General features: G+C 37.8%; 1 protein-coding gene across 1 annotated transcript; it reads left to right on the forward strand.

Annotated features, from left to right (window-relative positions):
* The first annotated feature begins 1,793 nt into the window (after positions 1-1,793).
* LOC122081663 (probable protein phosphatase 2C 52) lies at positions 1,794-21,484 on the forward strand. The gene is made up of 9 exons (XM_042648854.1): positions 1,794-2,231; positions 2,320-2,585; positions 5,264-5,391; positions 6,169-6,267; positions 14,250-14,408; positions 16,355-16,441; positions 17,227-17,318; positions 20,341-20,415; positions 20,884-21,484. Exons 2-9 carry the CDS (start codon positions 2,320-2,322, stop codon positions 21,019-21,021), a joined length of 1,044 nt encoding a protein of 347 aa, XP_042504788.1. The 5' UTR covers positions 1,794-2,231; the 3' UTR covers positions 21,022-21,484.
* Positions 21,485-23,125: the final 1,641 nt, after the last annotated feature.

Below are 23,125 nucleotides of genomic sequence, written 5' to 3' on the forward strand. Positions count from 1 at the left end.
CAGATCCTACGAGGGGCAAGTTTGGCCTGGTGAGCTTGAGTCTACCATAGTCTGCCCTTGGCTCGATAGGGCCTGGCCTAGAGTTGAAATTTCTAAGTATAGTGTAGTGCCAGGTTAGGCTTGTTGGATTAAATCTTCGAACTAAGTCCAGCTCAACTTGGCCTTGCAATTATAAATATATAATATATAGTTATAGATAATAATATCAATCATTCAGTTAAGGAAAAAAAAAAAAAATTAACCCGACCTTCCATAGACTTGATATGATAAAAATAGGACTACTAGGGTCAATCTGTGCCAACCTGATCCAGTCTAGCTCAATTAGGCTTAACAAGGGGTAAATTGGGTTAGATTGGGTTGGGTTGAGTCCAGTAGGACTGGGCCTGGCCACTAACATCCAAGTCCGACCTCAGTATGAGTTGAGTTAAGGGGACCACGGGTTAGGTTGGTTCTCAAAAATTGGCCCAACCCAACCCAACCCAACCCAACCCAACGCAACCAATCCGATTATATTTGTAACTCATACTTTGTGCCATTGGATCGTCCTTCTTGGGCAACATGTCAAAAGAAAGGGTGGGATTATCGGGTAACAATTTTGGCATTTTTGCATTTTTCGCTCCCTTTAGTTGACTATCTCCGACAAGGAGATATGACGCCGCATGTGCTCATGAAAGTTATCGTGGAAATGTTCAAGTAAGTGGAATCGACCTCTTTAGATTTCGATTTCATTTCAGCCAGAGTCAACCAAAACCCTAGAAAAAGTGCAATTAAACCAGTCAATTTAAAGCAATTGGAGTCGGAATAGAGATTGGGCCAATTTCAATGAAATAGGATTTCATACTGATCCCGATTCCAATTGATCCCGCTTGTCTGACTATTGTAAAAAATAGAAGAAAAATAAAAAAAGAAAGATACCGACTTATGTGTCTCTACACTAAAGGGTATCAATTCGTTGGGCTCGGTTGAACCTAGTCGGGCCTAGAGGGCCTTTTAGGTTGCATCATGATCTGTCTATTTAAAAAATGAGTTGGCTTTGGTCGGGTTTTGGTCTTAACTAGACTTCTCCTAATCGGGTTATAATTGGGCTTTAAATGAGTAAATTGCCATCAAAGCCTTAAACGGGTATAATTGTCTTAGACTTTAGAAAATTTAATATATCTATTAAATCAACAGCAAATTAAAAAATATTTTACATTTAATTACATTCAATAATTGATAAAAACATCAACATATACCTTATATTATCACACACAATATATATATATATATATATATATGGTATGGATTATAGGTTTGGCCAAGTTGGGCTGTAAATGGTCAAGCTAATCGAGCACCCATCAAGCTTGCACCTTGCATCGGGAACAATTGATTAAAAATGGGCTAGTCATGATCCCGGCATGTTTATTAGTAGGGTCAGTCTTAGTTTGGTTGGGCTGAACCTAAAATTGACACCACGTAGACATAGACGAGCACAAAAAGACTGCACTGTCCCCCAATGCATTGAAAATGTTTCTACACGGCCGCTCATTAATCTGTATAAAGATGCAATGATTACGCAAACGAATAGCGTTGTTTCGCCCTCTCTCAAAAGGAAAAAAAAAAGCTAGACGCGAAGAATTTATCAACTCCGAGACAGATATTAGCTGATTCCGAATCGGAATCGGAATCGGATCTCGAATTCTCGATTCCGCTGTTTTGAATCTCAGCCCCTCGCACATGAAAGTAGAGAGATCTAATAACTGAAAATATCAAACGGGGTGCATGAGTATTGCCACGTTGCCGTTATATTTTTGTGCCAGCCCACAATGGCCAGGCGTTCCCCACCCCCTCTCTCTCTCTCGTTCGCTCGTTCGCTCGTTCGCTCGTTCGTATTTGTAAATCTCTCCTCTCTCGATGAATATTATACACAGTGGAGTGACGTTCTGAGCTCTCTTTAGGGTTTCGGGTTGATTTCTTCTAATTCAAGTGGCAGACAATGGCGAATTCGTAACAGGAGATTTCAGATGATTCTATCAGATGTTCAGATCTCAGTCACTCTTATCGGATTCTTGAATCGCAAGTGAAATATTATTTTCTTCAATTACTATTATCTTTTCTCCAATAGAAACTAAGATTTCAAAGGGATCTATACTTGCATAGATACTGTCTTCTCGTTGTATAAGAGATCTGATTCGATTGCTAAATTGAATATTGATTCAAAGGAAGATCGGTCCATAAAATTTTTAAGCAAGGTTTGTAACATCGTTTGCTATTTATCTGCAATTTTTTTGGTTCATCGGTCACAGAGTTCTGGTATTTAGGCCAGGATTGTTTGTTTAGATGGTATGGAATGCTAGCTTAAGGAATATAGTCGTTCAAGCTGCACATATCAGGGGTTTTTGTAAGGGAAGGGTGCAGTTGAAGGATTTCCGCTGGGGCTTGGATGCCAGACTTGCGGCACGGTATCGATTAAGTCGTAAATTCAGGGCGGTCAGAACGATGATGGTTGACAAAGGCGCAAGTGCTGAACCAGGAACCGTAGTCGACTTCTTGCCCGAGAAAGAAAACTTAGAAAATAATGGCTGTGCGAGTGGAGGATGGCGAAGGTACTGTTAGATTATCTGGTATTGCTAATCTTTCTTATTGTGAATTCGTTATTTGGTAAGTGCTTTTGACGAAATATGTGGTGTCTGGTAGAATCTTGAAATGCAAATGTAGGAGTTTGATTTCAGCACAATTCGTTTACATGAAAGCATATTCCTTTTCTAGGTTATGCCCGTGTTGGGTGGGATCTATGCCTAAAGACTAAAATGCTAAAATAGAACGGTAAATCATCAATGTGAATATGCCAAGGAACATTGCCATGTTAAGGGTGGCAAAGAACAATAGTATGTAAATTCGTTAAAAACTTCTCTCTTAAATTTTTGCATATTTTATTCTTAGCTTTGCTAATGACTTTGCTACTTTAGTTTGTTGAGAATTTCCTGTCACTCTGCATGCCGTACAAATTAAGGAAAATATGGATTACAAAATAAATTAAGGAAAATACAGTTTCCTGTGACTATACAATAAGTTGCTTTTGATATTTTTGGTCAGCAACTGAAAGCTTTTCAAGTAATCAAATAGATTGTCTGCTGCTAAGTTAACAACTAGATTTTTCGTTGGAGTGGTGGAACAATCACTGGCCTAAGTATCAATACAAATTATTGGGCTTAACATTTAATGAGATTATCATTTTTAAATGGTTTGTGATGATATCTAAACACTGTCCTAGGTGAGTTAATATTGTACATTATGTCTAAAATTGTTGGTCTGCAGCTGAATCTTAATACATTTTCCAACAGAGTTCAGCATGTTGTCGAGTTGAGTAGGTGGCATGATCTTTGTTTATAGACTCAGTTAGGCAGAGTCTTGCACCAACCAAAAAAAAAAAAGTTATGCAGAGTCTCCCCTTTTCACGCTTTAAACGCCTAGGGTCAAGCAAGTGTTTGATTTTCAACTGGTGAAAATATGGTGCTGTGAAGTCAATATAAACTTTCAGGAGGTTTTCTATGTTCCACACTCTTACAGTGGATCTGACTGAAATATGTTATGTTGAATTTTACACCGGATTCATGATTTTTGTGTAGGATGTTGTCGGTGAATGTATGTCAGGGTTTATGAGTTACATTAGGTCCATATTGGTCCTAGGCTTATATTAGACCTAGGCTAAGGTACATAGGACAAGTACTTGCTACAAGTTGGAGAAATGCCTGTGCCACATAATAATATATTCTCTCAGTGGGTCGGAGTTGATATAAAAGTAAGGTGTATTTATAATATAAAAGTATTCCAATATTACAAAAATACCCCACCCATATATTATGATATTTACACAAAAACATAAGAATCCAGTGACACAAATCCCTTGCATATGGAATAAACAGTACACTTGCCATATAATTCTCAACACTCCCCCTCAAGCTGGACCTTAATATATCACCCATGTCCAGCTTGAAACAACCATTAGAATGGTATTACGAAACAAAGGCTTGGTGAACAAGTCACCAAGCTGATCACCAGATTAAACAAACAGAGTTGAAATCAATTTCTTCGTCACAACATCATGCACAAAGTGGCAATCAACTTCAATATGTTTAGTCTGTTCATGAAAGACTGGGTTACTATCAATGTAGAAATTGCAGTGTGGGAAGAGCTAAATATGTATTAATCACACTCAATTATGTTACCATTATTGTTAATTTTGTCCATTCTGTTTTGGCAGAAAACTGAAGGGCTCTATCTATTTTTATTTTCTCAATTTCCATTATTTGAATTCCCTTTCTCTCTGTCTCTCTCTCTCTCTCTCTCTGCATTCATTCATGCATTTATGTATATATCTCAGGGAAGAAAGAGTCTATTCCCTCAGAAACTGTGTCAGGAACTGACAGATTTGGAGAAGCAATAAAATGCCTTTGAAATACCTTATTCTGGAATATCAGCTGAGAAAATATATGCACTATTTAGGATTTCATGTGTTCCTGGTTTGAACCTTTCTCTTTTAAGAATGGAAAATTTGTAAGATTAGGCGTTTAAAAACCATGATTGCAGCAAGGGTTTTTTTTTTGCATTCGTTCATGCAGTGAACCATACTCCCTGCCAACTCATTCATTTTTTTGTGAAACACATCTCGGTTGGACGATTGCCTGAACCTAACCACTGGCCAGATGAACCTATAGGTCCTTTTTATTACCTGATTCGGGCTGGTTTTCAATGAATGTGTAACATTTGGAAGACATCACCGCATTAATCCAAAAGAGGGTGTGAGGGTGGAGGTGGAGGGTGGGGTGGGGGGGGCGGGGGGGGGGGGGTGGGGGGAGGGGGAAACTGCATGGATGCTGAGAATCTCTCTCCTTTCTTCCTTTTTTGCTACTTCTCCTTTTTCAGTTTTTCAATTTTGTGATATTTTAGTCCATTTGATTATACAATCTAGATTGATGTCATTTTTCTGGCACAAAGAAAAAAAGAAAAAAGGTTGATGTCATTTCTGTCTCGGATGGCTAATGCGAAGTGGTACCATTGATGAACATTATGAGATGGCCATAGTTGTCAAGGTCGCTTAGGTAGGAGCCTTGATCTCCTTGTTAGTGTCGCCTTGCATCCAGTCCCCCTCCAACACCTTGGGTCGCCTAGACACTGTGACAACTATCTAGATGACTACTTGATTCTTCTTCATCAATAAAAAAAAAATTTGTCAGGAAAACAATGATAAAGTTGTCTTATGCATTTTTTGGCTGGTTTTCAGTGAAGATGGAAGACTGAGCTATGGCTATTCAAGTTTTAGGGGAAAGAGGGCCAGCATGGAGGACTTCTATGATGTTAAAATGTCGAAGATTGATGGTCAAACAGTTTGTCTGTTCGGAATATTTGATGGTTGGATGTTCTTTCATTACCAATAGATTCTGGTCAATTTATAATCTCATGAATATGTTGTTACTATGGTATATATATATTTTTTTGGTAGCAGTTATTATGGTATATTTAGTATACACGTAATCAGAGGACATGGCTTCAAATCTGTTGTTTCAGAAGTTACCATTTAATGGTTCTCACCTTAAACCTTAAAGAAATCAACATATTTAATGAGTGTAATCATCGGGCAACGGTAAGGTTGCTCCATTGTGACCTATTGGTCACGTGTTATTATGACTCTCCCTGGAACGCGTGGGAGCCTCGTGCACTGGGTATGCCCTTTTAATCATTTGATTTACCTCTTCAATTTCTGATTTTATTGTAGTTCTTGTGAAAACAAACCCTTCTTCCCCCACCTCTTCCGACTCCCACAAAGGAAAAGGAGGGGGGGGGGAGGGTTGCTATTGTTGGGGTTATTGAATAGGTTTGATCTTTGGCGTTCATGGTAATTTCCCCTGATATTCTGGTTTCAGGGCATTACCTTCTATTATCTTTAAATGAAGGATTTAAGGATTGGATTATTTATGACCAATCTGGATTCCCTGTGCTTTGCCTAGGATTAGCTTGGACCAGCTGATCCTATGAAGCTAATTCAGATTGGCTAAGGCCAAACCCAATTGGATGCAGCCAATTCTTGAATCCTTCCCTATATGATAATGCTGTAACGTTGTAACGCTTTTCATTTTTCCCTTGAAGAGTAGGATTTCAGATTTTTATGATCGTAATGTGTCGTGACAGGTCATGGTGGTTCTCGTGCGGCTGAATTTTTGAAGGAACACTTATTTGAGAATCTCATGAAGCATCCAAAATTTATGACAGATACCAAGTTGGCCATAAGTGAGTTCAAGTTTTTCAACTCCATATTTAGTTCATTATTTCCTATTTCTACATGTTTATGCACATTTAGTTCATCCATCGCAGCCAGTGATCTGGTGCAGGAAGCAACTCGTTTAGAATCAATTAAAGATGTAAATGTTGCATTGGAACAAGTGAAACTTGATGAGAAAATAGTACCTTACATAGTTTTTAAGACGCTAAGGCGACAGAGGCGTTTGAGGGTCTTTCGGAGCACCTTAGCGATAAGGCGGGCATAAAGCGTCGCCTTATTGACTAAAGCGTTCATGTGTAATTGTTTTATAAAACCAATCTATTTGGCTCAAATCCTAGTTGAATCCTATTACTCATATGCTAAATAAATATTAAAGGTTTATATTCATACCAATGTAAGATATTCATCAAGAAAACAAATCAAGAAAGTGAATAAACTAAGTTCATCAATCATCAATCATTAATCATCATAACAATGATAACATATTAACATATAATATAATTACGTAATTATGAAACAAAATTATAAATATAAACAAAAGAAGACATAAAATATACAAGTATTTATTATACTTATCTTTATGATGCCATAATGAGTGCCTAAGCCCTAAAGGTCATCCACTATATTTCTACTCTTGTCAAAGAAGTAATTAAGAACTTAGAATTAAAACACATCGAAAGTAAAAATCGAGATGCCAAATTAAATAGATGAGAAGTGACTAACCTGGGGATTCTTAATCATTTTAAAAAACTTTAAACTTCAATGAAGAAAAAACATAAAATAAACTAAAATGCTAAAAATTTAGTAAACAATGAAAGTCAAATACTTAAAAGTTCAAGGACTCAAAAAACTTTAAGTTTAAAGACTCAAAATACTTCAAAGTTCAAAGACTTAAAGGATTTCAATCCAAATCAGTAATTAAATTAAAATCTTCTTCTTCATCTGCATTCTGTTGCTGGCTTGCATCATTTGGAGCTATGCCATAATCGTCCTCAATGTTTTCATCATTACGAATATCCTCTTCACTCATCTCATCCACTTCATCTGAAGAATCCTCAAGCTCACCTCCTACCACTCTGGGTATAGCAAAGATTGGTTCCACTGGTAGATGCTGGAGCCCTCCTTGGTCTATTGTGGCCTTGATATGATGAAGATGCCCCAAGTGCACTATCAACATCTCTCTAAGTGAGATCATTCTCAGGATGAGCTAATTCATCCTCTGATTCACCAATCATCCACTCACTGCTCCAATTAAGTTCATCGAGAAACAATGGATTGTAGTTTCTGCATTGTTCTTTTCTTTCTTGGAACCTTACTTGAAGTCGACGATTATATTGAATGTAGACAAGATTATTTAACCGTTGATGCTCTAACCTATTCCTCTTCTTGGTGTGAATCTGAAAAACATTAATAATATGAGGTTATCTACTTATCTTTAATAAAACCATATTAAGTGAAGTACTGGTACTCAGAACTCAATAGTCAATATTCACAAATTCAAATGTGCTCCAATTGCGCTCATAACTAGAAGATGAGCAACAAAGACCAATTATGCGCAATGCAAGCTTTGAAAGGTTAGGAGCAGTACTTCCATGTCGAGACCACCAAGAGACTATAAATATATAATATAAAAAAAATAGGTTAAGTAAAAAATCAGCATACAAAGTTCTAAACTAATTAGAATTTTAAAAGGAAATATACTTACTAGGATTCAACTTGTCCCTTTGTCTAATCGCCATGTCCTTTGCAAAACTTCCTTGAACAGTGGTATATTTGTCAACCTGGACAATGATCTTATCTTGCAAGGTCTCATCAGGCACCAATCTTGCAAGAACATCATTGAATGCATCACTTGCTTTTTTAGCCAAGTCCAACTCATTATCTGGATTATCTGCTATTGCCTTAAAGAATTTGTTTGGATTGAGTAAAAATGCAGCTAAATATGTTGATCCATTCATCATAGTCTCACAACGGTGATCAACAATCGCTATGATTTTCTTCCATTTCCTTTCATTGTCTCCAAAATTTTTTTTGATGTTCTTCTTTGCCACTTGTATTACCATATATATTTCAGGCATAGCAGGCAACTCATCACCATTTACAATCCTCAAGAGTTGAAGAAGAGGCTGTGATGCTCTTATACAATCCATCACACCATTCCAGAATGTTGAAGCAAACTCAGTCTCAGAAGTTTTCTTCCCTGCCTCTATAGATGCAAGCTTAGAACGGGACCATTAATCATCAACAGATATTTTTTTCAAAGATTCTTTGTGCTTATATAAGCTCTGGAGTGTTAAAAAGGAAGAGGCAAATCTAGTCACTCCAGTCCTCACTAAGTCTCCTCCTGTTTTTTGCCTCATAGCTTCAAGAAGGCGAGTGTGCCTGTAGATGAATGCAGTTAATTTCCTACCCTTCGATATAACAGACATATAAGAGCGTAATTTGCCTATTTCCTCCATCATAAGGTCTATGCAATGAGCTACACATGGACTCCAAAATAACCTCTTCTTTTTCTCCATTAGTAGTTGACCTGCTGCAACATGGTTGGTAGCATTATCAGAGACTACTTGAACCGCATAATCTTCACCAATCTCTTCGACCTTACTATCAAGTAGCTTAAATAACATTTCAGCTGTTTGTGATTGGTTAGATGCATCCACAGACTAAAAAAAAAAAAGTCCCTTCCGGACAGTTGACAAGAAAATTAATTAGGTGCCTTCCTCTCTTGTCTGTCCACCCATCAGACATGAGTGTGCACCCATATTTTCTCCAATATCCTTGATACTTTACCTTTAATTCATCAATTTTATCATTTTCAGACTTCAATAGAGGCCCCCTATAGTCATGAATTGAAGGGGGCTTGAAACCTGACCCATATTGACCAATAGCCTCTACCAATTTCTCAGAACTCCTTAACTTCAAAGCATTAAATGGAACACCACTCTCATAAACCCACCTTGCCAAGTAAGAACGAAGTTTATCTCTTTCTTCTTCTCCTCTTACACGGTTCTCCATTGTTGTCTGATATAAACCTTTATCCTGCCTATCTGCAATCACTTCTTCAGGAGTCCTCCTCACACGCCTATCCATGTGTCCCCTTACTTGTTGTTTGGATTGTGTTTGAATGATAGCTTTATTTCTTCTTGAAGTTGTCCCAGAGCTAGGGATAGGAAATGAGACCCCCAAATCGGATACTATATTTTGTTGTGGTCCTGTTACTTCTGTAGGTCCATCACTAACATCCAAATCATCCAAACAATCAAGGTTCCTCTTCCTCTGGTTCTTCAAGATTGCATCTCTCATCTCTTTAGCAATTGCTTCCGTTGTTTTCACACACTTGGCTACATCTCCATAGCCGCCAATAAGATGTTGCTTCAATTGTTTTATTCCTCCCTTGACATCCTTCTCACAAAGGGTACACTTAATCCAATTTTTGTCTGATACGTCAGGCCAATACCCCCCATATTTCCATCGATGATCATTTGATTTAGCTCTCCCTTTTGGATCCTTGCTTGGATCAATCGTTGATTGTGCAGTAGCAACAGTACTTGTATTTTCACCCCCACTGTTACCACCAATTGTTTCCATAGATGAGTGGATTCAACTTGTCTCTTTGTCTAAGACTGTAATGTAAAAAGGTAATCAGAATAAGAAAAAGGTAATAAAAAGGAATATTACTATATAAGAGAATATTAGCCTATTAGGTAATAAGGTAATAAAAGCAAATGCCTCCATTAAAGAGATATGGGAAAATCAGAATAAGAAAAAGAAAAGGAAAAAATACTCCAGGAAAAATAGCACAATTAGCAATCCTAGCAGCAATAAAAATTAAGTGTGTCCTTTCACAGATTACATTATCCCTCTAATTTAGTCATAATATTAGTAATATTTAAAAGGATGTCAAATAATTCCAACGGCCAGTTCTTTTGGGTACCCCTTGTATTAACCAAGTGCAAAGATTAGCGCAATCTATACAAAATGGAGTTAAATGTAGAGTGAAAACTTGTGCTACTCATTCATAAGCTCAAATTCAGATAGCCTTTCTGTGAGATTTTCTTTACATAACTCATAGTTTTTTCTTCTGATTTGTCCAAAATTATTTTAATAAATACGTAAAGCCCTAATGTTATTATTAAAAAAAAAAAAAAGCACTGGTCAACCAGCCAAACCAAACTGAACCTATCATTTATAGGTAAATTTCCAAATTGAGCTTGATAAGTATGTACATCATTTATTCCAAATGTAATATTAGAATAAAATGCCAGTGATTTGTGAAACAAAATGATGAATTGAATAGGCAAACTTAAAAAAGGTCACTTACAGAAGAGAGACCAATCAGTAAACCCTGATTCCAATCAGATTACTACAGGGTTGCATGCCAAACAACAGCTCATCTACTGTAATAAGAAGTCGGATCAATGCATCCATCGTAAATTATGATAGGGCACTTATTAGATGGTAAATATTGGTACTAATAAAAGTGAACAGTCCAACCATAGGTTAAGAAAACTTTTACAATTCAAAATCTCTCCCTGGCCCCCGACGGAGCCTATAGAACTCTCTCAAGTCGTTACAGTCACCGTAAGAAGAAAAAAAAAACTGTTATCATAGGAAGTCGACTTGAGTTACCGACACACCGTATGGTGTATGATGAAGATGAAAGAAGAAGGAAGAAGAAGGGAGAAGAAAGAAGAAGAGAGAAACAAAAACCGTATGGTGTATGATGAAGATGAAAGAAGAAGGGAGAAGAAAGAAGAAAAGAGAAAAAAAAAGTGCACAAATCAGAAATTAGAAATATAAACTAAAACATACCTGGAGATGTGGAAGGACACTTCGCCTGAGGTCGCCGAAGGCTGTCGAAGGAGAAGGAGAAGTCGTCGGAGAAGAATCGAAGGAGGAGGCTCACCGTCGATCAGTTTGGGGTTTTACGATTTGGAGCGGGACTCAGAGAGAATGAGAGATGCGATATTGTGATTTGGGTTTTATTTATTTATTTATTTTTTTTGGGTAAGGGTTTTTGATCCAATGCATCACATGTGCTTTAAAACTTATACACCTGCCAATGAGAAAATGTAATTTGGAATCTTCATCAAGCAATTTTAAAATGTGTTTTAAAAAAAAAAATTTGATCCAATGCATCACATGTGCATTAGACCTTATACACCTCCCAATGAGAAAATGTAATTTGGAATCTTCATCAAGCAATTTTATAATGTGTTTTAAAAAAAAAAAATTTGATCCAATGCATCACATGTGCATCAAAACTTATACATCTGCCAATGAGATAATGTAATTTGGAATCTTCATCAAGCAATTTTAAAATGTGTTTAAAATTTTTTTTTTTGATCCAATGCATCATATGTGCATAAAAACTTATACACCTGCCAATGAGAAAATGTAATTCGGAATCTTCATCAAGCAATTTTAAAATGTATATTTTAAAAAAGCAAACACATAAGGCGACCTGGTCGCCTTATGACTAAGACGTCATAAGACGTTGCCTTTCATGCCTTATAGCGCCTTATAGTGCCTTATAATATAAGGCGGCCACTATGCTTACTTCCCATAAGGCAGTTCACTGCCTTATCACCCAATGGACTGCATCAGCTCCAAGGCGCTGGTAAGTCGCCTTACCAGCGCCTTAAAAATTATGGTATCTCGACTTACCAGCGCCTTAAAAACTATGGTATCTTATCTTGTCATTTTCTCCTTTATATTCTATCTACCCAAACAATTCACAAGGGGGAGGAGAAGAAAGAAGGAAAAGATTTCCATAGATTCGGTGATTCAATGGAAAGCAACGACTTACCAGCGCCTATCTTATCTTGTCATTTTCTCCTTTATATTCTATCTACCCAAACAATTCACAAGGGGGAGGAGAAGAAAGAAGAAAAAGATTTCCATAGATTCGGTGATTTAATGGAAAGCAATACCATTTTATAGAGTTGGCTAGCTTTTTGGGTCTAAGTTTGTTGCCCATTCAAGAAATTATGATAATTTCGTTTCGTTTCAAGATTAGACAAGGACTACTCGAACAGAAGACGTGATACCAAACAGTTCGGAGAAAAAACTACTCTCTTTTGTTCCTAAACAACAACTCAGCCTTATCCCAACTAAATGAGATTGACTACATAAATTCGTGCAAATGCAAAATATTAATAATAATAGTACAAAGAAAAGAACTCAGCAACATCAACAACTCAGCATTATCCCACCTAAATGTGGTCGGCTATATGGATCCTTGTCTTATAAATAGCTCTATTTGAGGTCATACTTGATACATGACCAAAACTAAGCATGTCTTTCCTTACTATTTCTCCTAGGGTCATTTTAGGCATACCCGCTGCCCTTACCTCTTTTTGTTCCTTTAATCTGAATTAGATCACTCATCTGTACTAGTGCATCCCAAGGTGATGCAGATTAATTACTAAAATAGGCTTGGTTTATTAGGAATAAGCTTAGGGTTGGGTTCCATACATGTTAGGCCTTTGATCCCATGTGTTTTGAGTGTAATAGACCACTTTTATGGGTCTAAAAGGGGGCTCTAAGATTGAATACGGGATTACTAGTTAGTTTCCATTTTCATTAGTTTCCCTTTTAGTTGGGCTTGATTTGAGTTATATTTGTTTCCTTAGGAGTCAAGTTATTAATTGAGTCAAGTCATTAGTAGTTAGTTTCCTTTTTCAACTAGTTTCTAATTTCAGTTAGTTTCTAATTTCAGTTTTTAGTAACTATTGTATTAGGAGAATATTTGGTTTCTTTTTTGAGGAACCTTCTATTTTGTAATTCCCTCCCCCATTAACATTATAAATAAAGAAGAGGAGTCTCCTAAAAGCCTAGAATGATTTTAAAAAAATAATGGCTGTTGCTATTGTCTTTTTCATGAAGAGTTGTCTTGTGTTTGATCAAGGCTGAATGAATTGGTGTTTGATCCAATTGACTCTTTGCGGCGTGAAGTCCAAGAGGTCTCTTCAACTATTATTTCTTTCTTTTCAAAGTTAATTGCAAGGTTCTTCACACCAGGTAAGGGATCTGAACTGCTTTTGATTTCTGGTTCTGGAAATCTCAAGTTTCTCTCCTGCTGCCCCTATATTGTTCTGAAGATCCAGCCAGCCGATGGCCCTCCCCTTTTGATTGATTGTTGGGTTTATTAAGAGGGAAGTTTGACCTTAATTTGGGACCAATCAGACCATGGGTTTGTCTGATCTGAGGTGTTAAATACTTCTGGCCGACTGTGTTTCTACCCAGATTTCAGATCTGGTTTGACTTGCCTGCTCCTGTGGTATTTGTTTATGATTGTGGCTTATCTAGAACTCTATACTTGCTGTTGGTTAGTCTATTTGTTTGGTGTAATCTTTGTTTCGGAAATTCCAAATTCTGGGTTTGAAAATTCTGGTTTACAAAGACTGTTTGACTCTTAGTTCTGGACTGTTGTTTGCTGCCTAATTTTGGGTGATTATTGGTTGTTCTCTGGTTTATAAAATCCTCCAGTCTTGGGTCTGGTTTGGTTGTCCAATCTATCCCTACATTACAAGGCCTTTGTTGAACATGGCTATGCCACCTCAGATGACTTTCTCAAAGTTTATCTTGTATTGGGGTGACTCCCAAATCAGCTCTAATATGGTCATTCCTTATTTTGTCCTTCTCAGCTTTGTCGCACATCTATCTCAACATCCTCCTCATCTCTGAACATGGCTGTGACACCTTTTTGATCCTAAAGAGAGAGCTAATTCTAGAAGTTGAGTTTTGATCTAAGTGGACTGAATCCCCTCGGGCCTGGGAGGAAGGAGGATAAATTTTTTCTCCTTGCTCCACTACCATGGATAGATGAATGATCATGCATGATTGGTATTTGAGGTGCCAATCCCACTGTGACCCATAAGGATAGTTGCCCAAATTTGACAATCTTGTTCCTGGTTGATTAAGCAATTTATAGCGATTATTTGTCTGATTGTGTTATTTGTTTTGGTAATGTTGGGCAATCTTTCAGGTGAAACTTATCAAAAGACTGACATGGACTTCCTGGATGCTGAAAGTAATACGTACCGTGATGATGGTTCTACTGCTTCAACAGCTGTTTTGGTTGGTAATCATCTATATGTAGCAAATGTAGGAGATTCACGGGCAGTAATATCAAAAGCAGGCGAAGGTATTCTTTGTACCTATTTTATGGTTCATTTGATAGCTGCTGATGTCTTGGAAAGTGATTTCCAGATTGTTTTGGCCAAATTTAAGAAGTGGGCAGACGTTGATGTGGTTTTAGACACTAAATTTTAATGACTTCATGTAATCGATAGGGATTGTAATGGTCGTGGAAGAACATTTCCAGATGATCTTGTTTTCAAATATCATATGCTTATCATCTTTTGTCTTTCATTCATTTTCAGAAGGTTTTGTGATTGGAAATTATATCAGGGCAATGGTCATGGAATAACTAATGTTGGTTTGAGGTTCAGGATTCTATAGAAGCATATAAAATTATGAATTTGTTTGGGTATTCAAGTGGCTATTCCTGGGAGTGCTTTAATACTGATAATCTAGGTGGATTTTAGCACCCAGAACTGTTTTCTTGTGCTATGGTCCAGCACTCGAAAGACACATGAAACATAATTCTATTTCACCCCCTGCGGGTCACCCATCTATGTTGTTCTGTCTCCCCTTGATGGTTTGACAACTCTAACTAATAAATAAATGAAACATGTAAAGACCAAAATACTAATACTAATTACGAGTGAGTCATTGTTATTGATATTAGTCTTTCCTCTTCCCCCACACCCGCCCCCACCCCACCCCACCCCACCCCACCCAACCCCCCCCCCCCCCCCAAAAAAAAAAAAAAAAAATCCCTCAAATTTCTGATAAAAAAATGTAATCACAAGTATGAAAATGCCATATACATGGGAAACTGATGCATTCATTAAGTTTCAATAGCTACCCAATGATAATGATTGCTCCAGAGTGCTCCATTTGTCTCCACATCTATTTTCCAAGGCAAGGGCTATGGATTCCTTTAGATGCATAAAAAGAGTGATTACCCTGTGCTGGTCCCAGTCCCACCTATGTGCGGCCCTGGGAGGGGTGATTTTGGAGTCGGATTCCTTTACATGCACGTGTTCCTAAATGTTTATAATTTATGAAGATAACTAAGAATCATATATTTGCCTTATCTCATTAAAAGTGGGATGAGGCTTTCCTGAGTTGGGTTGTGAATAATACTGCCTCACTAGGTTCATATATATAAACCTTAAAGTTTTGATAATTAAGACTTGCTTGAATCCTTCACTGGTTTTCTTATTAATAATGCTACGGGAACAAAATGTTCTTTAGGAGTGTGTGCACTATGGAGTATGGAATGGCTAGTTTTTCTTCCTTACTTCTTTGGATTTATTCAGGATGCTTGGGTATGTCTAGTGGTTGGTTTTAGAAGAATGCTTTATTTTTTAAAACTCAAAAAACATCCCTATTAATTAGTTTACTGTTGACATTTGTTTTCGTTTTCATTTATGTTGTTGAAGGAGATACAGAAAGATTAAAGGTACTCTAGTTTTCATGGTCTCTGTTTGTTTGGTTTCTTGGATTGTATACTTGTTATTGTGCTTAAGGCCACAATACTCATCCATGGTTCTTTATCCTAATATATGGTGTTGACTACATGAATCTAGAATTGCCATTCTTCTTTGTCAAGGGTCCAATCTTTGTTTATTTTATTTGGTAGGCATTAACAGACTGGTCAGAGGAAGCAAACAAGATGTTTCTTATGTACATGAAGGAAGTTGTGGCAACATGCATGTACACATATAAAAACAAAGAGAAAGACAATGAATTTATTTGTGACATTGCCTTTATTGAAGATGCATACCAGGAGCAAATGGCATTGTTCTAGGCTTAGCCTCATGAGAACCACCTTGTTATTCTAGTAACTGACCTTTCTATTCCAATTGTGCATATTTCTTCTGTTTCATCTCCTGAAGTTTCCGTTAACAAATTTGGATTACTTAGCAGAGAGTTTGTTTCTTTCGATCTCATGCGCACTGAAAGAAATTTTTACTTTATATGACTTCCCTGAAGATGGTTCTTGATCTTTCTGCTGGACAGCAATCCCCCTGTCTGAAGATCACAAACCAAACAGAAGTGATGAGCGTAAGAGAATTGAAAGTGCTGGAGGGGTTGTTATGTGGGCAGGTAAGATTCCTACTGTCTTGACATTACTGGTTTTTTTAGCGTTAAAGGATGTATTACTCATTTGGCAATGTACACCAGTACACGGACATGCAACAGCACAGATGCACATCTAATGTGAGCCCAGCAGTTTAGCTGTTTCTTCTTTCCATGGAGGTTCTTGTGCTAAAGATTGGACCATGTAGATATTGCTAACCACCTATATCTTTTTTTTTTTTTTTTCAACATGTGCATGGTTGCCAGGACAATCGTTGTTTATAAATTTGTTAACTATGCTATGGGTCAGGTTTGCATTTCATCTGCATGTTTTATTGCTGGTAAAGCTATTGTTCACAAGCATGGGAATTTTATTTTATTTATTTATTTATTTATTTTTTGTTTTTGGGGTTTGGGGTTTGGGGTGCAAAGAATAGAATCCTTGGTTCAGCCAGGAAGAAGCATCTTGCACTTGTACCTTTAGCTGGTACAGTTGTGGCAGCCATCTTGCACTTATGCCTTTAGCTGGTACAGTTATGGCAGCCATGTTCCTGTGTACTTGTTACTTGTTGACCTTTCTCTGGACAGTTATGCCACTCAGCACCCAAAAGAATGAAGTAGATTAATTGTAGGACGAAGATCTTATGTGTTGAATCAGTTTCAACATATCTTGCTGGTTGGATCCCTTGGCTTTGGTAGCCTAAACCATCATTTAGTAATGCTGATTAACTATAAAGGAACAATTAAGTCTCTTGGTTCCCTTTGGTTAAAAGTAAGGTTGATATTGTTTTGTTCCTGTTGTCGTCTTTCAGGTACTTGGAGGGTTGGGGGTGTCTTGGCAATGTCCCGTGCATTTGGCAACCGCTTACTGAAACCGTTTGTTGTAGCAGAACCTGAGATTCAGGTATCTAGTGCCTTTATTGTGTTAAATTTAATTAATTTAGGATTGGAAGTATTTTAGCAAACCTTCCGCCCCCCCCTCCCCCAAGGATTTTGATGTCAGTGTTGTACTAAAACATAATGACACTGACCTACTTGACCACCAAGTTGACTATGTGACTGCAAGAACCGGGTCCTTCTAGATCTTGACCAGGTTTAAGAATGGGCTCACATGCTTATTGACATGTTAGGAAAATTCTATCCACATATAAATTCCATATTGTTCTCAAGTTTGTTGTTATTGTTGTACTGTTCTCGAGTTTCTTGTTATGTGAAGGTAGTTCTATATAAATTTGGTACTTTTTTCTTTTTGGATAAGTTATAGAATCACAGATGTAGACTTATTTTGGCAGTAACAAGTGTTGGGTTGGGTTCTATACTTGTTGGGCTTTGGTCCAGTAGATTTTATTAATAAGCCACTTTAATTACTTTAAGTTGTGGCCTGTGGGATCTAGTAATATTGTTATAGTCCTATTCTTTTATTTTTAATTCTTTTTTTAAAGTCTTTTTAGTTGAGTTGGATAAGGTTTTTATGAGTCCAGCCTTTGTTTCAAGTTGTTTTTTCTTCACTATTTTATAGTATTCTAGTAAGTTACGACTACCTCCAAGTTAAGCTATTGGCTGGTAGAGTTTATGCTTAGTTTGATACCTAATTTGTGTCTTCTATATAAGTTTGTAAACAGCTACAGGCTACAGCCCTGGAAACGAATTTGATAATGATATATTGGCTTCAGCCTTTTGGTTCTGTGAGATTTAGAGCTTTGTTGTAATGTGAGATGCAGCAAATCCTTGGTGGGATGACAATGCTGAGGATTAGGTGGGATTCCTGATTCATATCTATTTTTTTCGTATTCTTCCAATCAACTATGTTGCTTGCATGCTCTCACATAGGGGGTGGTGTTTCATGATGCTCACTCTGAGATCTGCCTTCCTATCTGGCTTTACCAGTTGGTGTCCATTTCTAGGATTAGATTTAGCCACAAAATTTGCAACATCTGGTTGATCCAAATTACAGGTAAACCACATTTTCATGGTCTTCCAGGTGCACCTGACCTGACAAGCATAAGATGCTTGCATGTCTCTATATCTTAGTTGGTGTCCATTTCTGGATTAGAGTTCCTCTAATGTTGAATACCAGAAGAATATAATCATGGTAAGCCAATGCATGAGATAATTATTTAATTGGTATATGAAATAAGGTTGACTTAACATTCACCGAGGTTGGTGAACTATGTAGTGTTCATGACTCACATGGCCGGAAATGGACATGGGTGGGTCCATGTTGTAAAGGACCCCACTTCCATCTTGCTGGTCAAGTTGTCAACAATATGAGTATGTAATTGTGGTCAAAACATGGTTCAATCTTGTAAGAAATTGTGTAATAATAGAGCTGGTCGCTGAGATGTTTGTAAATTTAATTTGAATGCACTTTTGACCTATATACCATGCTTATTTATGGTTGGGTTTCCTAATTTTACACCCCTAAAGGTGTGTTAAATAATTTGTAACCTTACTTTTTTACCCTTCTAAATATCACACTTTTTTTTCAAGGAGGATAAATATTTCCATTTCACATGTGTACTTGAAAATGTGCAAGACAATGACAGCTTTTGATAATGACATAATGATAAGTCACTTTCAATTTATTTTTTAAAATCTTTTTTTACCCCTAACTGCAGAACTTTTGAGAATAAGACAAGGGGCAGTTAAAATGTGTCAAGTTATAAAGACACCTATAGAGGTGTCATTCAGACAGTGCCTTTATGGTTGGTGTTTTGACCAATGAGATGGATTGAGGTTCCTTCACAACATGAACTCACCCAAATGTCTACTGATTGGTTACCAGCAACCCATAGACTTGCAAAGGTCACCGATGTTGGTGTATCTCTTACCAGGCCCCAAATAATAATTATGCATTACTTGTTCATAAGGTTTATTAATGACTTTTTTTTTTTTTTTTTTTGGTGAAGAGATTACCTAAATTTGTGTGTAAAGAAAAGTGTGAGCATCAGTCTAACGTGGATAAGACAATGTCTGACAAAGTGGCTACTCAGAAGTGTATTCTTGTAACACAGGTGGTCACTACTTTGTTATCATCTGGAAGAATTTGAATTTGTGGCTGATGACGAAAGGTTCTAGGTGAGGCTTGAGTGAAAGCTCTAGGCGGGTGGCTATTTCAGCTATCTGGATGGCTAATGTAGCCAATCCAACTGTTCGGATGGATGATGTGCTCTTGGATTTATATACATGTCAAATTTCATGGCCCATGTCTACTTCAGGGCCCACTATCTAGTGGATTTTCTTCCATTGTATTTTCAGCTGTGAGCTGGCATGATAGAAGTTGATGTGCAATTCTGGCTGTTCGATAGATAGGGAACCATAGTTGTCTAGGCATTGAGGCGGATTTTTCTAGATGGGGGCCTTGATCGCCTAGGCGTCACCTAGTTGGTGTCGCATTAGTTTTTTACCCCCTCAACCGCCTTGGTTTGCCTAGATGCCGTGACAACTATGTAGGGAACCATGTGGATTTGCCCTGTGTGAAATTTCAAAGCCAAACTTAATCATATGGCTAGTATTGAATTGTTCAACTTGTATTATCAATCATCCAAATTTTGACCATATGGTGGAGTGTTTTTGGGTCTGAAACTTACCACGGATTATGGGGATGAAGATGACCTATCCACAAAATTTGAAAACCAACTAAGCTGCCATATGGTGCATAGAAGCATTTGAGGTTGCCCACTGAGAGGAACCATGCCCTTGGATGGCTACTGATAGGAGTGGTGATGTAAACAAAGGAAATGCTCAGGTTTCTGATGATTGCCTCCCTGTTAGAATAGAAGATCTTCCGTCAAGACAATATGAAGTGTTGCTTTTTCATTGGTATGCCTTGTTAGTTTGGGCTTGTGAGATGGTAGGCTCATTTGCTAAAGCTATATGTGATGGAGGTCTTTAACTTTGAGGTTGATTTTCTATCTACTTTTCAGGAACAGGAAATTGGTGATGAATTTGAATGCCTGGTGCTGGCCAGCGATGGACTTTGGGATGTGGTACCAAATGAGGTCAGTTTACCTCTTATCTTGGCTTTCAAGTTGTTGATTGTTGTATGATTGGTTTATTTTTGGTTGCATGCTTGGCACAGTTCTTAGCTGTGACGGTTTGCATGGCCCTGAGAAGTAATACCAGAATAAAAGCTGCAGGACTCATCATGACATTGTATTTAAGTTTCTTCCCCCTCCCCCCCGGCCTGTGGGCTGTATCTTTAGTTCGACTAAGTACAAGCTCTCTGATTTGGGAACTCCCATGTTAGTTTGCCTTGGAACTGGCTACTCAAATTGGTTTTCCAGGTTGACCTACATGTTTTTGTTCCCTTGAATTGAACGGTTGAACGAGTGTGGCTGAGAGTTTTCAGGGTTTTTTGTTAATTTTTTTGGCCATAGTATGGTGTCGTTTTGTTGATCTATTATTAGTTCATTGTTCTTTCATCATAAATCTTGGTATACTAATATTGATTCAACTATCCATGTCAGGATGCTGTTTCCCTTGCAAGAGCCGAGGAAGAACCTGAGGCAGCAGCCCGGAGGTTGATGGAGACTGCTTATACTCGTGGCAGTGCGGACAACATCACCTGCATTGTGGTGAGGTTCAATCATGACAAAGCAGAATAAGGTTCCTTCAACACGAGGGTATCAGGAATAACTGGCTTGATTCCATCTCTAAATTTTTGCATTCGATAATTAATTTCCATGTGCATATAGTCCATGTGAGTATTGGCAAGCACAGGTACAGTCAGTTTGTTATTCGGTATTTTGTCTATATCTTCTGCAGCATACTGGGGAAACCATCTTGTTAATCTATATAATCTTTAGTGTGGTGGTGTTCCTTTTTTCTCAAGGTTAAAAAACCCGACCTGGAGTTTACCAAAAAAAAAAAAAAAGGGACCTGGATACCGGATCCTGATCGGAATGTGTCAGGATTGGTGAATAATATTCCTGGACTGGCCAAAACGTGCTTTAACCCTAAATTTTGGAAGGGAAGTGGCTGATCTGGATTGGTCAGAATTGGGATCAGTTGATCCTGCTAATCTGTTTTCGACTCTTAAAAACAATGCTTATTCTGGTTTTTTTTTCCCAGTTGCCCTAGGGTAATCCTCTTAACCATTGATGAGAAAATAAGTTTGAGAGCCCCGTCTGATCCCAAAAGGAAAGGGGGACCCTTTTAACAAAAAAGCTAGAGCAGAATCATTGTGGCATCCTACTATTTCGCTTTGAGTGAGTTCGAAGGGAGGGACAGAGGAGCAGGGTTTTAAAAGCAGGAACCGGACAATCGGCAGGAATTGGTCCCAATAACACTGAAAATTCCAATTCCGAATGGTAGAAATTGGTATGTCTTGGTCAAATCCGAGGCGAATTGGCCATTTCATCTGATTCACTGATTTCAAACCCTGGAGAGGAGAGAGTGAATTGTGCGTAGTGATGAGGGAGAGGAAAGAAGAGTTCGGAAGTTAGAAATCGGAATCTCGCTGTGGGGTGCGAGAGAGCCATGCGGGGAGAGGAGAGAGGATGGAGTGGAACAAAAGTCATTTCATCGGAGAACAATAGCTACAGCATCTGCAGTCAACAGCGGCCTTTTTCAGTGAAAACACCTGTTCTTTGCCGTTCACTTCCCTTTTGACTCACCTTCTTTCTTGTCACAAAATCAAAGGATTTAAAAGGAGAAGGGAGGCTTTGGTATAACCCCAAGGGGTAGCTAAGTTGGTAAAAGGACCTTCGTTTCAGGAAGAGTAGTTCTGAATTTGACTTCTCTTACTTTCTTGAGGTCATTCACACTCTCTTTGAAGAAAGTTTTCCTCTTCACCTTCGATTGAAGTTTTTCCTACCATTTTCAAGATTTTTTGAGTAGTTTATCGATTTTAATTTGATTTTGAGGGTGAGGTAAGAGAACCAAGACCTGATAGGGACTGGCAAAAGTTTTGTTGATATTCATGTACTTCCCACCCTCTAGTGCTCCAAACTAACATAGATTACAATGTTCATTGGAAAAATGGCCTCAGTTTTCGAGTTTGGCACCCTTTTATTTCCACCCTGCATGACCCTTTCACCACTATACCTGATGGAAAGCTCATGCCATTGGAACTCGCACTATCATAAATATGTTTTCTCCAATCTAATCCTATACAGCAAGTCCATACAGGGTAACTCACATCACGTGTCATAGCTTCATGCTTATCGTTTGGTATAGTAAAATAAATAAATAAACAAATGCCAATAGCTACATGGAGAAGAAAAAAAGAATTTTTTTTTGAGTAAATAAGCCATTGAAAGTAGGTTTCATAGAATTCTTAGCAAAAGCTCCCTGTTTCATGCTCTTGCACCTTTGACATGTCTAATTTGAGAACCCCAGAACACCCCTTCCCTTTCCCTATGAAATATTTTATAATCAATTCAGAAATTATAAAGGAATATGTCTTCAGGAACTAAAACACTCCCGAGGTGAGACTATATTTCCCAATTTGCTTACCAACATCTACACAATGATTTTATATGATCTCGTAAAGGCTACCAAGTCTGCAGTAAGCAAAGGAATTAGCAACAAAAACACCTATGATATGAGGCAATCAGTGAGGTTTGGGCTGCCAGAGCATATGCCAAGGTTCAAGTCTTGAGGGTGGCCACTTAGCGCAAAAAATTGCCAAAGGTTAGGACCAACTCCAATTCACCCCTCCTAGGAGCCGCAAAGGTGGGACCAGCACTGTGTAATGGCCCTAATGGA

Source organism: Macadamia integrifolia, chromosome 6, assembly GCF_013358625.1.
Source record: "Macadamia integrifolia cultivar HAES 741 chromosome 6, SCU_Mint_v3, whole genome shotgun sequence".
NCBI lineage: Eukaryota > Viridiplantae > Streptophyta > Magnoliopsida > Proteales > Proteaceae > Macadamia > Macadamia integrifolia.